The sequence below is a fragment of the Syngnathus acus genome, chromosome 19 (assembly GCF_901709675.1).
Source record: "Syngnathus acus chromosome 19, fSynAcu1.2, whole genome shotgun sequence".
NCBI classification, from domain to species: Eukaryota; Metazoa; Chordata; class Actinopteri; order Syngnathiformes; family Syngnathidae; genus Syngnathus; species Syngnathus acus.
Genome location: NC_051103.1, coordinates 3,945,384 through 3,961,986, shown reverse-complemented (window position 1 = coordinate 3,961,986; position 16,603 = coordinate 3,945,384). Strand labels below are relative to the sequence as shown.

The 16,603-nt window shown below is 43.3% G+C and overlaps 2 protein-coding genes and 1 long non-coding RNA gene across 4 annotated transcripts; 2 read left to right on the top strand and 1 right to left on the bottom strand.

Annotated features, from left to right (window-relative positions):
- Positions 1-2: 2 nt before the first annotated feature.
- Positions 3-8,546, bottom strand: ace (angiotensin I converting enzyme (peptidyl-dipeptidase A) 1). 2 transcript variants are annotated; one of them, XM_037277769.1, is made up of 25 exons: positions 8,166-8,546; positions 6,975-7,142; positions 6,806-6,893; positions 6,057-6,200; positions 5,803-5,994; positions 5,506-5,603; positions 5,261-5,430; positions 4,974-5,197; positions 4,755-4,899; positions 4,500-4,598; positions 3,906-4,028; positions 3,631-3,836; positions 3,426-3,562; positions 3,203-3,361; positions 3,044-3,131; positions 2,844-2,987; positions 2,591-2,782; positions 2,208-2,305; positions 1,970-2,142; positions 1,684-1,907; positions 1,472-1,616; positions 1,313-1,411; positions 1,106-1,228; positions 851-1,035; positions 3-465 (listed from the first exon to the last, which is right to left on the bottom strand). In XM_037277769.1, the coding sequence occupies exons 1-25, from the start codon at positions 8,385-8,387 to the stop codon at positions 269-271; spliced, it is 3,843 nt and encodes a 1,280-aa protein (XP_037133664.1). In that variant the 5' UTR covers positions 8,388-8,546; the 3' UTR covers positions 3-268. The 2 variants fall into 2 exon arrangements, with proteins under 2 accessions (XP_037133664.1, XP_037133665.1); XM_037277770.1 differs by having other exon boundaries at positions 3-456; positions 8,166-8,387.
- LOC119138198 lies at positions 6,147-10,774 on the top strand. The gene is made up of 4 exons (XR_005101093.1): positions 6,147-6,269; positions 6,746-7,164; positions 7,723-7,851; positions 10,133-10,774. It is a non-coding gene; the product is annotated as an uncharacterized LOC119138198 (long non-coding RNA).
- An 888-nt stretch (positions 10,775-11,662) lies between these two features.
- Positions 11,663-14,047, top strand: lrrc18b (leucine rich repeat containing 18b). Its single transcript, XM_037277972.1, has 4 exons — positions 11,663-12,373; positions 12,646-12,714; positions 12,839-13,103; positions 13,180-14,047. The coding sequence occupies exons 3-4, from the start codon at positions 12,843-12,845 to the stop codon at positions 13,630-13,632; spliced, it is 714 nt and encodes a 237-aa protein (XP_037133867.1). The 5' UTR covers positions 11,663-12,373; positions 12,646-12,714; positions 12,839-12,842; the 3' UTR covers positions 13,633-14,047.
- Positions 14,048-16,603: the final 2,556 nt, after the last annotated feature.

Here is a 16,603-nt window from a genome sequence, read left to right as displayed (position 1 = left end):
AAGTACGTCCGTTTTTTTTTTTTAATTGTAGAAATAAGAAACATCCCAAAAAAAAAAAATGCTTACACATTACAAATATATCCTCCCTACATATTAACATATTACAAATAAATTACAAAATGTTATTTTGCATAGGCAAAAAAAATATAATTGGAGTGTACAGTAAATATACAAGACTGAACAAAACAAATACTTTCAAATCAAATGTGATCAGATGCACTGTACAGAAGAACAACACAGCGATATTCACATTTTGCCCTGTTGCTCTTTAGTCTTTTTGCTTGAGCTCTATTGTTGATAGCGACCTGCTGGACCTCTTTGACTTCCTGTATCTGTAGGCTAGGAAGATGGTGGCAACCAGCAGGACCAGACCCAGGACCAACAGGACCCACTGGGCCGCAACGGCAGATGCACTGTCTACCTTCATTCCTAGGAAGTCCACCTTGGGCTCATCGTCTGGATGTGCAAAGAACAATGAGTAAGCACGTTGTTGTTATTTCAATTGAACAGTTTTGACGGATCCGATACCAGCCAACCGATACTTCATGCGAAATGAAAATCTGACGAGAAGGCAAGGTAGTGTGCTGACTAAACCCAAACTGCGTGTGTGTGCGTGTTGTCCAAACAAACAACAGCTGCTGTTGTCTCTCCCTGGCGCTTTCGTTCACTCCCATCAATCTAATCTGGCCACATCTTTTCAACAGGATCTCATCAGGAAAACAAGCGGGAGAAAGATTGCGTTGTAAACTGCAACCCCAAATAGTCCGCCAGCAAATCTTTTTACTATTTCCTCTCGGAAGAAGATTAACTCGATGCGCTTCCCATATGTCGGACTTATTTCAATACTTACTCAAAGGCTTCCAGTCGTAATCGGGCCACCCTCGAATGTCCTTATTCTTGTTATTCTCTTGCTCCAGCCATTTAATGAGAGGTTCGAAATATTCCATGAGTGGCTTGGCGCTCATCTTGGGCTGGCCCGTGATCATGGTCATGGCCTCGGGCCAAGGTTTGCTGAAACCCAGCTTCATCACGTCTCTGCAGATAAGGCGTCATCATAACCACGTTGACTTTAAGACACGATTCACCTTTTGCAGTGTACACTCACGCTAAAAGCTTTCCAGCCTCCTTCGATTTGTAAATGTCACATGTGTGCAGGGGCCCCACGTGCTTGGCGGCGTTGCACAGGGCCTGGTGGAACTGAAACTGGATAATGAAGCTTACAAAGTACCTGTGGAGGAGGTGATCATATCATTGTCATAAACATGCTTATATGTTTGTCGATTAATCGGTGATGGATCAGAACAACGCTCACCTCACGTATGGAACGTTAGCAGGGATGTGGAACTTTGCACCTGCGTCAAAGTCATCCTCTGTGCGGGGGACGGGCGGACACAGGCCTTGGTACTTCATCCTGCGTTTCAAAAACAACCATTAATGTGCCTCAGCGGTTCTCAAACAGGGATTTTCTTACCTGAGGTTCCACCACTCTTTATTATACTCAGATGGCGGGATGCGACCATCAAACACCTTCCATCTCCACTGGTCCATCAAGTAGCCAAAAGGTAGGAAGGCGATTTTATCAAGCGCCATGTTCATCAGGAAGTTGATGTCACTCTCTGGAAAGTCAAAAGGAGGAGTTCTTTGTGTGTATCCACATATACATTTCAGTTTCTGCTAACTCACCGTGATTGTTCTCCACTTTGTCCAGGAGGCCGATGGTCTTCAGGTGTTTGGGTGTGGACACGGATAAGGCCAGAACATCGCCGATGGCCTCGTGGAAGCCAGGGTTGGCGCCCTCACGGAACGCCACGGGCTGATCCTTATACTGCAGGAAGTACTGGACGTGGCCCATCTCGTGGTGGACGGTGATCAAGTCGTCCATGGTCACGACGGTGCACTGTTTGATTCTGGGTTTCGTGACATACGTTCAGTCGCATCACATTTTCAAACATGGGTGGTTCTATTTTACCTGAAGTCTTTTCTGTTGTAGAAGTCCCATGCCGAAGCATGGCAGACCACTTGGCGTCCGTCGGTGGGCTTCTCCAGCATGGATTTGTCCCAGAACTCTTTTGGCATTGGCAGCAGCCCCAGAGAGGTGAAAAAGTTATCGGATTCCTGGAACATTCTTTTGGCATCCCAGCCCTTGGTGCAGGTCAAAAAAAAAAAATTACACTTCATAATATTTCTTCATTATACTTGACGTGTACCTTTGCCACCATGGCTGGCGTGGCGTCGACTTGCGTGGCGTGTGGATAAGGCATGACCAGATCCATGATGCCAGACCACGTCTGCGCCCACATATTACCTAAAGCGTCACAATTTCACCGTAAGAATTCACCTCCGCTCTGTCATGTTTATTCACCAAGCTGAATTCCTTCATTCCTAACTATGTGGAAGTGTCACACACAATCTCACGCTTGACGTTTCTTGAAAGAAAAGAAAATCCTTCCCAATTCCAAAGACATCTACAGCCAACTACGGAATATTTGTGGCCACACAAAAGAACCGTTTGACTGGAGTGGGAATTCCACAGCTTGTGGTTTTTCTGATTAAATGAAAGGAACTTCAAATATAAGTCCAGCTAGGTTACCTAGCAAGTGCGCAGGTATGGGTCCCTTCAGGTTGATGCGCTTCGGGCCGTACTTATTGTACAGACCCCTGCGAACATAGGCGTGGACGTTGAGATAGAGCGGCTCGAGTTCCTTCCAAAGGTTCTCCAGGTCCTGCTCAAAAGTGGGCGTTTCATACAGAGAGCGCCAGAAAGCGCCATTGTCGCTGTGACCTACAGAGAAGAATACGATTGTGTAATCGACTTTTATAATATGCTCATCTTCAGGTCTTACCGTTAAGTCTGGCAGCTTGGTTGGCCAGTTCGACGTACTGCTGGTAGTCCGAGCGAAGCACTTTGCCGGCCGCATCTCGCCAGCCTTTCCAGGCGAATAAGAGTTCATCGTAATCTCTGGACTCTGCCATGATCTTCTGAAGGTCTGAAAGATAACGTGTTCGCTCACTGTGGCGTCAACTGAGGAGTTTTGGTTCTTACCAGGATCCAGTGGGTGACATTGGCCGTTCTCTCTGCAGACCTCTGCCACGCTATATTTGGTCTCCATGTTTGACAGGAGGTTGTTGTACTAAAAGATCAACATTTGCTTAGTTGGAGCAGCAGCTTGACTCTCACAAATGTTTGTGAGACACAAAGAACCTCTTCAATTTGCGCTGACGGCAATGCGGCCCTCTCGATGTCGCTGAGTTTCTTAACGATGCGTTTGACGGCGTCGTTCTGGAAGTCTTCCGTGTCGAAGCGCCGCGCCAGTTGGCCGTATTTTAAAGTGTGGGCTGACATTTCCAGATTCTTCTGAAGCTGGTGGACAAAATTAGCTTATATTTAGCAGCGGTTCCATTCGGAGAGAGAGCCAAGGCCTCACCATGATCTGCTTGTTGGCTTCATTGATGTCCGTGTTATACGCCCACGAAGCTTCCGTGTACGCGTTCCATACCACTTCAGCTGTACTGTTATACTCATCCAGAAGATTCTTGGCATCAAGCTCATCTGTATTTTTATCTGCACGGACAAGAACAACAATCAAGGACATTTCTATGTCGTGTGGTTCCAGGACTTTTGGTTCTTACCAATATCTTCTGGGTAGCCCTCAGGAATGGGTGGAACCCAGTTGAAGTCAGGCCATCCCAGAACCTCGTCGACATTTTGTTTTTCCAACCACTTGATAATGGGGTCAAAGTATCTCATCAATGAACCTGCGTCCAGTTTGTTTGTACCCAAAGCCTCTTGGAGCACTTCAGGCCAAGGCTTGGAGGAACCGGCCTGAAGAACATTTCTAGAAAGATGTTTTGTTGAACAGCAGCAGCTCTCCTGAAATTAACCCACCTCGTGATATAACACTTACTTTAAAATGGCCCCCGCTTCTGCAGAGCGGTAGATGTCGCACGTGTGCAAGTCTCCCGTGTGTTTGGCTGCCTGGCACAGTTTTTCGTGGAATTGGAACTGCAGGATGAAGCTAACAAAATACCTGGAAGACCAATAACAAATTGCATTGCTTCCTTCAAGCACAGAGTGAATGCGGCGGATAACCCACAAATGCCATCTGAGTAAAATCAAAACAATCTTTTCAAGTTGGCAATGAAAATGCCTCATCTAGCACTTGTTGCTTTCTTTTGTGGTTAAGTAAGTGCAGCTGGTGTCCATGCAGAGAGTTTCCTGTTATTGTAAAGCTTTGGTATTGTCGAAAATCCCATTCCGATGAATGCGTTAAGATCACCGTGTACAATAAGACGTTTAATTCCCATTTTGCGTTATTTCCTTTTTGCCTTGCACATTTTTTTGTGTGTAGAAAGTAACGTCTCAAGGCGCACACACACACACACACACACACACACACACACACACACACACACACACACACACACACACACACACACACGCGTCTAATATTTTAAAAACACTTTTGTTTATTTTTGCAGTAGATAAAATAAGAGGCTACCTGATGTACGGCGTGTTTCCAGGTATGTGGTATTTTGCGCCGGCATCAAAATGCTCTTCGGTGCGCTTGGTGGGTGGGCAGATACCTTGATATTTTGTCCTTGAGAGAAGAAATAAAAAACAGATGGATCAAGGAACCAGTCATGGAAAGTTACTCAGTGTAAACATTTGTGCTCGCTTTGAAATGACACATGGTGAAAGAAAATGTTCATTTAAGCCTTTGTGGTACATTTGAATAGGAATAAGGTTCACCAACCTGAGGTACCACCATTCCGAGTTGTAACGCTCCGGAGGGGTGTTGCCCCCAAACACGCCCCATCTCCATTGGTCGATAAGGTAGCCAAAAGGAAGGAAGGCTATCTTCTCCAGTGCCATCTTCAACAGGTAGTTGGTGTCCGATTCTGAAGGAGCACAATGTGGAATTTGAGTTGAACATTTTTCCATTTCATGATCTGATTGTCGTCGTCTCTTATACCAACGTCAGACGTCACCGACTCCAGCAGTCCGATGGTCTTCAGGTGTTTGGGCGTGGAGACGGACAGAGAGAGAACGTCGCCGATGGCCTCGTGAAATCCGGGATTGGCCCCGCGACGGAACCCCACGGGTTGATCCTTGTACTGGAGGTAATACTGTACGTGGCCCATCTCATGGTGGACGGTGAAGAGCTGCTCCATGGTCACGGTGGTGCACTGCTTGATCCTGCACAAGTATTTCCCGCCACAATCTTTCTTTGCACCAAAGCTGTCTTTAAATCCTGATTACCTGAAGTCCTTGCGGTTGTAAAAGTCCCAAGCAGACGCGTGACACACCACCTCACGGCCATCGGGTTTCTCCAGCATGGACTCGTCCCAGAATTCTTGAGGCATCGGGGCTAAACCCAACGATGTGAAGAACTCCTCGGCCACACGAAACATTTTCGTAGCGTTGTAGCCCTGCCAAACACAAAAAAATGGCATCGATCTCAAAAGGACCGTTTTACTCTAAGGTGTTTGTCGCCCCTCCCTTACTTGTTTGACCATTTCTCCAGTCACGTCCAGGTTGGGTTTGTCAGGAAATGGTATCATCAAGCCGTAGATATTGTTCCAGGTCTGGGCCCACATGTTTCCTGAGGGCGAGGACGAAAACACACTCAAACAACAATCCATCCTTGTTATGGGATAGCATAGCGCTCTGGCCGGCTCCATAGGAAATGCCTGCTTGAAGCGTGTACGTCCACCGTGACCAGATAAGCTGGCGCTGGAGCGTGTTGACCCCCGCCCGCCTGCCCGCCCGCCTCCCAGATTGCCACTAGAGTGTTGTTGTACCCAGCAGATGAGCGGGAATCGGTCCTCGCAGGTTGATGTACTTGGCACCGTACTGCTTGTAGAGTTGTCGGCGCACAAAGGCGTGCAGGTGCTGATAGAGAGGTTCGATTGTTTTATACAAGCCCTCGATGACTTCCTGGAAGTTGTCCGTCTCGTACCAAGAGCGCCAGTCTTCCCCCGTGTCTTTAAATCCTACAAAAATAGAGATAGATTGTTTTATAATATCTTCTTGAACATTGTTGTATTTTGCTCACCATCAGCTCGTGAGGCTTTGTTCCTGAGCTGCACGAATTTGGGGTAGTGCTCCTTGAGGGGAACACCTGACACGTTATGCCAGCCCTCCCAAGCGTACAGAAGCTTCTTGTAGCTCCGCGAGGTGGCCATGATGTCCCTGAGATCTGCAAGGGACAACGTGCGATTAGCTTTGGACAAGGGAGGCCGAAGTTCTCCTTTCCCTCCAAAGTCAGGTATGAGGATGACAGACATGAGTGGTGAACAATTGTATGTATTTATTTGTTCACGATAAATAATACTCACTATATAAATAAAATAAAACAAAATTAAATGGGCTAAATAATTAAACACATACATACGTAAATTAATTTAAAAAATGCATATAAAAATACAAATGAAAATAAAAATAAAAGTAAAAAATTAAAATTAAAATAAATAAAATACATTAAATAAATACATAAATATAATCACATCTTAAATCACAATTTTGAGGGTTCAAATTCAAATTGGATTGGCCAATTGAAAAAAAAAATATATATATGAGAGTGCTTGGGAAACACTGAGCTATGTTGCAGACAAAACATCAGGCCATTGTTCCCAGTGCACCCCACAGTTCAACACACTGAGCGCGCTGTTGTTCCAGCGTTGTACTCAACATTCAAAACACTTCCTCTGTGAAGTAACTTTGCCCATCCTGTTACTCTTACAGGAACCGATAAGAAGACTTTCCCCTCCGCGAACCTCCCCTTTTACAATCGATTTTACTCACGGGGCTCCAGGCTCCAGCTGACGTTTGGCTGCGGATGCACTTTAGCCGTGGAATAAATACTGTCCATGGTGCTGAGAATTGTGTTGTACTGCGCACACAAACACACACAGGAAATCATCGGTCAATCCTTTTAACACTGGAGAATAACTCCAAATCATTGGAGACCAACCTTTCCTCTTTCTTCAGGAGACAAGTTGGCGGCTCCGAGAACCATGACTTTGCCCATCAGTTTCTTATCTTTGGGTTCAAGCGTGTTGAGCACCTCGCTGGTGAACACCTGCTTGGCCTTGATCCCCCAAGCCTCAGTGAAGGCCTGCTCCTCCAACGATGCGTTTACCTGAGCACACCGGGAAGGACACGTAAGAAATATGCAAGCGTGGCGCTATTTGCTGCCCGCTGCTTTTTTTGCATATTTTGGAAGTAAACAAGTTTTTGGAATTTGGGAGGGCTCAGGATAATTATTATTTTTTATTTATTATAAACATGGAATCAGTCAAATGTGGGGGGATTACTGAATTGCTTGTGCAAAATTACAACCCCCTCCTAAATTCTCACAAGATCATCACGCTGTACGTTCCCATGATGTATTTACTTTTTTTTTTTTTTTGGACCGATGAAGCATTTTGCTATGTTGCAATGCTGTTCAAGGTCAAGAGTGACTCAATCACAAATGGGAAAATATTTGCACACGCGTTGTGATTAGGCTGGACCGTGTTTCTGTCGCAAACGCGCTTATTTTTCCCAGCAAGAGGTAAAAGCGGCGAATGTGTAAACTAATTGGTTTCCATTATGAACATTTAACCAGCCAACTAACTTGCATTTAATTTTGCAAGATCATTTTCCATTTAAAATGATGGCTTTAAATGGCTTCCCATCCCACTTTCTGATCCGTTCTACTTTTGTTGTTCATCTTACAGCCTCAAGACACATTATGTTGGCGCGGCGCGGCGGGGTCTCGCATCTCCACTTGTTCTCCAAGCCTGGAGAATTCCTGTTGTGACAGCTGTACAAGCACGGACATCACAATAAAAGCCTCAGAAGAGAGAGTAAGCCCTTTTTTATTTTTTTAATAATCATTCGAAACTCTTTTAGTGTCTGTTTGGCTTCACTGGTGCGTGCCACTGCCCTTTTTTCCTCGGGCATCATGTGATGGCAACTCACTGCAGTCTACTGTTAATGTCATGACTTCCCTAAGAAAAACCACAACGACAAAAAAAAAAAATAAAAGATCTGTTTATATCTATAAAAGCTTGCACGTTGGCCGCTTATAATTTTTCCGACGATTAAATTCTGGAAATCAAGCAGTGCTCTGGAGTGTACACACCACATTGGCAGGAAACTATTCCAGGAGCGACCTTACCTGGAGTTGAGAGTTGTACGCTGTCAAGTTGGTGTTGTAGTTCCAGCTGGCCGACACGCTGTGGAAGAAAACCTCCTCCGCTGTACTGTTGTAGTTTTTGAGGAACTTGACTGCATCGGCCAGCGTGTTGGAATATTCCCCTGGCAGCCATCTGTCTGGCAGAGCGACACCATGCCGCACCACTTGCAGCACCAACACAACTGAACACACAAACTTGTCCATGTCTGCCTTCCAGCAGCAAGTGTAAATGAAAAAAAAAAACACCTTTGACTCAAGCACCTCTTGACTGGTCACCAAGCTCGGCGAGTGTCTTTTAAAGTCCAAGTGTGACCCAGCCCACACGCAGCCTCCACTTGAGTCCGAACGCAATCCCCACCCTTGAACGCAGCACCACTAACGCCTTCTCTCTCTCTTTCACTCTCTCTCTCTCACACAGGCTCAGAGAGAGGGGGGGGGGCTCTAGTCATGGTTAGTGGAAAGCAGAGGCTTGACGGGCTGAGGGAAATTAGAAAAGTGAGACGCACGCAAACCCTAAGAATTAAATTTCACACTCCTTCCCGATGAAGAGATCATCTATATATCCTGAAATTTGCACCAGTTAATATAATCTGCTATTCAAATGTGTGTGTAAAAAAGTGGATATTTAAAATTCAAGTGGATATTCAAATCCCACCCTTTAGTGTTATGAAAAAAAGACTTTGTTTCTAAATGTTGCTGAAAACTAAAAGGACCGTTGCACTGTGTAAATATTTTTATTTTCTCGTACTTATCGTCCACTGAAATACCATAAACACGTCATGAGAAGGGATACATGATAATAATGATCATTATTAGGGCTCATTAATGTTTAACATACACTCACGCACATCGATTAACACTTTTGATTTACACCACCCATGACAGCGCACGTGTCGGCCTGAATATTTCCCGGCCTTGACATGTAAATTAACTTTGCTCTTGTTCTACTGCGTCACAAATAATCACCAAAAAATGCCGCTTTGCTCAATAAAACCGAATGAACCGCTGTGCTTCAACAGAACCTTCAATCTCTGAGGCGGTCATTGGACGTTCATGGCCACATTGGGTTGAAAACACACTGGCTGATCTCAAAGTAGATCTTCCATCGTGCTGGATGTCCATAAATCTTTATCATGACAGTTTGACAATGATAGGCCATATCTGCACAGTCTTGCTGATGTCTATGGAAACACCCGAACATAAATGGCAACTTATTGACAGAGTGCATCCTACGCGACTGATAAACCGATGGCTGGTTTATAGCTAGGAAGTACGAGTGTCCGCATGTGCGCTGCCAACGGGGTTTAAGTTTGCCAACAGAGCAGCAGGTGGGAAGTCATAAAGTGTTTACTGCTGTTTTGTATTCCGAGTGTGAGCATGTGACTCAGTCTGCGTGGCTTCTGCAAGTGATTTTTTTGCAGTCTTCCAATCCCCAAATAATTGAATGTGGCTCCCCCTGTAATGGAATTCTGTGAGGTGTGAAAGGAGTGTGATGGCCTAGAGAAGCCAATCTCGGGTGTACGTTGCGCACTGCTAGCCATGATGTGTGTGTGTGTGAGCTCGCTTGTCATCAGGTGTCCACCATAATTCATTTTGGTGCCCCCCCCACCTTGTGTCAGACTGATTTTCATCTGAGGTTGCCATTGGACAATTTAGACATTTAAGATTTGATTTACGTAATGTATGTTGCGCAGAACAATTAAATGCTCTTAAATAATAATCTCACTATAATTGTTTTAATTATTATTTGAATGTGTATAGTATTACTCTACATGAATTGTTTGCAATTTATTGTGGCCATTCAACTATCCTTCTCTGTTGTAATGCATTTTAAGGGGTCTTAAAGGGCAATAAAGAAGACAAACCTGTGTGTTGCAATTTGTTAGACTGAAGGGGGCAGGAAATTGTCAACATGAAGTGAACTTTTCTTCCTTCTCTCCTCTGGGCAGACTGACCTCAAGCACCTTGAGAACACTGGCGGAACTGCAGGTGACCGACATTGGGACTGTGACAGGTTAGAGGTGAGTTTGTTCTCCAAACTATGAGCCACACGTGGCTCAGTATCAGGATGGATGACGAGATGGATGGATGTTTCAAAACGGTCGCAGCAGCGTGCCGTGCTGACTTGTGTGTACGTCACCCCGTCTGAATACAGTTAATCAGTGAGGGAGGAGACCCAGCGATAGGATATCTTGACTTGATAGTGCTGTGTCATGATGCATTTGTGTTCAAATTGCATGTAAGATGCATTCATTCTTCAAGACGTCAGCCGGTCGCAGCCAGCGTAATGCTCGAGTTTCGCGTTAATATTTTCCACAAATGCGGCTTTTGCGTTGAGCTGTTTTGTGTGTGAAATGGTGATTGATGGTTAGCAGATTCCGTTGGCGTATTTGCGGTCCTGACACAACTAACATCATGTCTGAAGTCATAGAGCGTGACTAATGTATACACTGGAACGAGAGGAGAACTTGAAACATTTGAAAGGAAACAGCGTCTGCTCGGGTGAAAGGTTAACTTTGACAATGCTGATTTCTGAGAGAAGGCCCAAGATTAGATTAGATTAGAGTAGATTAGATGAGGGTGAAGACCACCAAAAAAAACCACCAAGAGCTGGGACTTGAAAAAGTTTTTACTATTTTGTTTGATCATTAACCTCAAACTGAGTAGATCAGAGGTTGATTTGGTTAAAGTTTAAAGATAAAACTTGCCCTACTGTCAAAACCCAACACGCTAACAATGTTTGCTGAGCATGTTTACGATAAACATCTGGCAATAATTTCCAATAATGGAAACATCTAGTTTGAGTGTTAAGTAAACTCACTCATAGTAATTCATCGTTAGTCAGAAGCTCTTCAGAATAATTATTACAAGAAATATAATATGTAAAATAAATCATTAATCATAAATCAAAATATATAAATAATGAAAAATCATCAGGACTTGATTTTTTTTTTTTATCCATAGACTATCATACCTCAAGTCATACGCCTGTTGTTTTAGCTTATACTGCCCTCTAGCGGACAAACATTGTCAATTAAGACAGTGCACTTTTTGTTCAGTTGCACCTTGTCCAAACACTCGCACTTGCACTTTTGCGCCCCTCAATTGTGCTTTTGCGTTGGAGGTGCAAGTGTGCGTAAGGTGTACAAATTATGCGAAGTGCATCTTTGTCGGCCTTTTATGGAGTTTATTACCCACAATTCTTTGCGCATTTGACTGTAATTGGCGACGTTAATTAAAATTCTTGTTTCTGTGCCGAAAACAATGTCTTTTCATTTGTGAATATCGAACACATTCATGTTAATACATTTACGATATAATGAAATTGTCAACTTTTACTTATGTATTTTGAATCCACCTAGATTTTTTTTGTCCCAATGTAGTTGCCGTCCAGGAGATATAATCTGCGCGTGCGCAATATCTGGCGCAGGTGCCACAAATTTTTGCATTAGTCCAAACTTTTGATTGTAAAGTAAGCTGTCATAAAAATACTGAAGTAAATACAAATACCGAACTTAAGTACGAAGTATTTGTAATTTATATTCCAGACAACTTCAGTGTCAGTGAACGCATCAGCCAAAACGAGCTTGCGCTATGACGTCATACAACTAAGGTACAGAAGGCGACTCTGAATTAAACCAATAGATAAGCAAATAACGTTACGTCATCGGCTGTACTCAAGTTCCCTGCATTTAACCAACTTCAGTCAATTGGGTCCGTTGCTGAGTATATGTCCATCTTCCTTAGTTTGACATAAAGGCGTACGCGTGAAAATAGTTGGTCTTCCAGTCAAAGCTCAACATCTCAGGCGAATAAAAGGCGGACGGTAATGTGAGTACAAATTACTCTCGGCCATTTCACCAATAGTTCAATTTTCCGATCGAGATTTTGGAAGTTCAAAAAAAAAAATTCCGAATCGAACTTTAACGCAGCACAAGTGCCACTTCTATAGGATAAAATTCAAGTTACACACGAGTTACAAGTTGACAATTGAGTAATCATGACTGCATGATTTATGATGCTATATGCTGCTGACTGTGCGAGAGCGAGCGAGCGAGAGAGAGAGATCGAGAAAGAGAGAATGCATGTGTGTATGCATGTTTGTGCAGAAGGAGAATTATATTCACGAAGCATGGAAACTGGGCCAGACTGGGATCTTGTCCATGATCAGCAGAAGTGAAAGGAAAAGGGTCAGTTTGAACCGTTTGGTGGATCCTTAAATGTAAACTACATTTCTTCAGACTTTGGCCAATTGAAACATTTTTAATACAAATGTTTCCTTTCACACGTGAGTAAAATAAAATGCGATTTAACGTTCTTTTTGAAATCAGCAAAAGAATATTCCCAGTAACAATATCAGATTTGATTACATTGAAACATAGACACTTAACTGTCGGTTTCCTCAATGACACCTGCAAATGTTGCTAGGAAACACCAGAAAACAAATGCAATATTTGTTCAGGTGAATCAGGCACACAGTAACTAAAGCAAGTATTCCTGACTACTTTGAGGAAACATCAACTTGACACCGGTAAGAAACTGATTTCAACCATGTTCTTATCGGTTAAAAGAAAAATGACATACTCTGAGTTTACGTTCCTAACAAATAATTGTGTAGTGTCAAATCAAGTCTTCAAATAAATATGCATTTACAGAAGCATGCCGAAGAAGAAGAAGAAAAAAATCATTCCACTGAGCAAGGTCTTCAGCATCGAAATGGCCATGGATTGCATTAAGCTGTTGGGGGATGGCAAACAGCGCCTCAATCTCAGCTTCAAAGAGTTTGACGCAGTCCCAGAAAGCATCCAGAAACTGTGGCGAGTCGAGGAACTGATCCTGGGCAGAAACCTCATCGTTGAGCTGCCTGACTTTCTTCGTGACTTCACCAAAATCCAGGTTTTGGACCTGCACAGCAACTATGTGAGTACAACATGGCCGTATGGAGCTGTTATTATTGCCGGGCTCTATGTGACAACTTTTCTGTTTTTGGCCTCAGCTGGAGAAAATCCCCCCAACCATCGGGCTCCTAAAGAGCCTGGTGGTTTTGAATTTGTGCAACAACCGTCTAAAACAAGTCCCCAAGGAGCTGGGCTTGCTGCAGAACCTCGAGAAGCTCTACTTGGGTCTCAACAAGCTTCAAATACTCCCCAAAGCCATGGGGGAATTGCATGAGCTCGTCTACATCGGCCTCTCTGACAACAGATTTTCCGTTGTGCCCACGTGCTTGGCAAACCTCCCAAAGTTGGAAAAAATCAACCTGGACAGAAATCCCTTTCCTCCGCCCCCAGACTTGAAGAAAATGGCTCTCCCGAAAACATTTTTCATGGTTAATGCGTACAATCTATGTGAGGTCTGCCTTAAGAATTGCAGAGCAGACAGAAAGAAGCTGCTGAACGCAGGACAAGTTAAGGCTACTGAGGACGTGCCACGAGTGGAGACCGTTACCTAAATCTATTTGGACACTGTTTTGGGAATTAATACCAGTAGCCAAATTTCCCTGACCCCTGATAAACCCTCAAGCAGCAGAAAATCGATTTGTGTCCACTAGAGGGCTGCAAAGACTTCTGGTCATAAAGATAGTCACTCAGTAAAATTCCAAGGAAATTTAAATGATTTTTTTATTCTAGGTAACAATATAAATGTATAAATCCATTTGCAATTTGAATAATTAAATGGGTGGTAAAAGCAGTGACTAATCTGTTGATTGCTTTAACACTTGTTTGTTCACCACATTATTTCCAGGAGATAATCAATTCTTCCCTTCGCGCCGATTTCTGGTGACTGACTCGCCAGCGGTCGATAAGACTTGAAAAAAGTGCAAATAACCTCGCAGTCCACTGACTTGTCTTTTTTTTTTTTTAACCACATGGCTGAGCTGAGAAGTGCTGAGTGGACAGAAATAAGATCTCAACAGATAAATTCATTAGGATTCTGGTATCGACTTAGCCGAGCTGCGGGTGTGACTTTAGTGTAATCCACATCCAATTTGATGTACTTGAAATTCCGAATTCATAATGAAAATAATCCAATCCTTCAGCTCTTTGAATACAAATCACAGATAAATCAAGACCTTGGTTGACCCTGTGGCCTTTTTTTTGACAATCGAATGCTCACTACACAATGCTCCCGGATGCATGCACTCTGCCGGCACTATTGAAAATCAATTCCCAGCAATGCACACACAAATAGATGGACTTTCTTTGTGTGACTCCTTGCTTCCCTACTCAGCTATTCCATTAGTTTGCTCTCCATCCCGCTTCTCTTTCTCTGTGTATGTCACTCGGGCAGGCAGAATGAATAATATTGCCTCGACAGCCAAGCTCGTGGCCACAAATAGAATTAATTTGAATTACCGGGCTTTGGTTCCCATATCGGCTGAGAGGTCGATTGGACTGTAGGAAATGAGACTGGAAAGGCCAAAGTGAATGCGGCACTATCTTCCAAGTTGGATTTGTCATTTGCTGGTATGTCTCAACAAACGAGTCACTTGCATTATCGAAGGGAGATCATATGATAAGACACATTAGCAAGCTGTTTCTTGCGCATTAAGAAGACACGTAGCTGTTGGCAATTTTTCACCATTAATGTTACTCCTTGTTTGTAAATACTGTAGTGTGTATAATTTGTTTTTAACAATCCTGGTAGCAGGAAATAACTGCTTGATCCAGGGCGGCCTTTCAGGTTTAAATTGTAACTTATCTTTCCAACCATTTTTAATTTTTCATTGTTAATTCATTTTATAAAGACACTATAAATTGCAATAATACGCAAAAAAATAGGTTCTGTTGGATCAATTTAAAAAATATATATAATCGTAGGTCTCGTAATGACTAATGTTACATGGGTTGTGCATACAAGCTGGTTCAATGAACTTTGGCACTATAGGGAAGATTAATTTATTTGAGCTTGCAACTCTGCTAAAGTTTGAAATACTCATGCTTCAAATTTAGGTGATTGCGTTCTACTAGTTCACCACTAGGTGGCAGAAAATCTAATAAAACACACTAATAAAATGGGAAACGTTATATTTTGAAATGGGGTTCACAGTCCATGAACCAAGCTCCCATTTCATCATTTTTAAATTTGCGTGCTTTCACCAACCTCATCATACGAAAGAAAATGTAAATATTTCTGAGCTTAATTCCAAAGAAACCATCCCATTGCCAATACAGTTAGTTACATCATCCAACCGCTGCATGTGAACACCCTGAAGGAATAAAAATGAACAGAATAAATTCAATTCATGCAATTTCAGAATGAAATTCAATGAATATTTGAAAGAAAAGATAAATAGCAGGTTGCTGCCATTTTGTCACAGTCTGCTTATCCTGTCAGCTCTCTTCATTGCATTAGTGGATGAAGTCATGGCCATGTGCTAATTGTCGCTGACAGAGGAGCGAGATGGCAGCTAAAAGGGGTTAAAGAGCAACACCTGTCTACTTTGTGCCCCTTTAGTCTGTCCAACGACTCTCTTAGAAAGACATCATATGACTTTCTTTGTCCTAATGGCGACGTGAGGGGGAGATGGTGACTCGGGCGTGTATTGTTTGTTCCGCCATTTTAAATTGCATTGGTAGGGTGACACTCAACATTTTGTATTTCAATTGAAGGAATACGATTGAAATATAGCAGACACAGCAAAACAGCCCACTGCAGCCGGTCGTGCCCGATCAATAAATAACGCTAAGTCAACAGTCACACCTTTAATGGTCCAGACACCCCCGCCCCATCTCCACTGGCTTGTTTTAACACCGTCCCGCCCTGCTATGATGAAATTTTAATCATCCTCCGCGTCAATATTTCAGAAGGTTCTCTCAAGCCCAGTGATGTTATTTGCCTTTAATGGCGACGTGATAATGGACCAGGTTCTAGCTGTGTTGTGGTTGGACAGCTGTTGCTGAAGATCACCTTGAGCTTTGGCAGTTGGGGAGTAAGCAGTTGTCGGAGGGGATGGAGTGGTCTGGGGGAAGAAAAAAAAAAAAGATGTAAATGCCACACTATCAGCACATTTTTTGGTGTGGTCTTTTTTTTTTGTTCCAAAATGTTTCCACTCGGGACAAAAACAACATTGGGTTGGGTGGTAGAATGACAATTTTCAGTGCCACACCCTGGATGGAGCGGCCACGGCACTTTCAAAACACCACAGCTTTTTATTGACCTTTTTTTTTTTTTTTCTCACTTTTTACTATTTCGGGCCATGTGACCTCTTATCTCGCTTTGGATCTCATTTGATTTGCATTTGAGCTACGCGTGTCTTAGCAAAGTGCTGCTTCATTTCAGATGCTTGTTTGCTTTTGTGTGTAAGTGCATGTCTGTCAAAAAAGGGCACACGTTAAAAAACACAGCCCTCCACCCTTCTCCATGTCTCCTTCCCTCTTTGCTCTGTAATAAGAGCAGCTGTGGTCGCTCTGATTCAATTG

Bases quoted from the DNA above. Each gene is read 5' to 3' on its own strand.
- ace (XM_037277769.1), bottom strand. From the start codon at position 8,387: ATGGACAAGTTTGTGTGTTCAGTTGTGTTGGTGCTGCAAGTGGTGCGG. The intron at 1,229-1,312 runs GTGAGCGTTGTT...CCTCCTCCACAG, and splicing joins GCTAACGTTCCATACGTGAG to GTACTTTGTAAGCTTCATTA. The intron at 1,036-1,105 runs GTGAGTGTACAC...CCTTATCTGCAG, and splicing joins GAGGCTGGAAAGCTTTTAGC to AGACGTGATGAAGCTGGGTT.
- lrrc18b (XM_037277972.1), top strand. From the start codon at position 12,843: ATGCCGAAGAAGAAGAAGAAAAAAATCATTCCACTGAGCAAGGTCTTC. The intron at 13,104-13,179 runs GTGAGTACAACA...TTTTGGCCTCAG, and splicing joins TGGACCTGCACAGCAACTAT to CTGGAGAAAATCCCCCCAAC.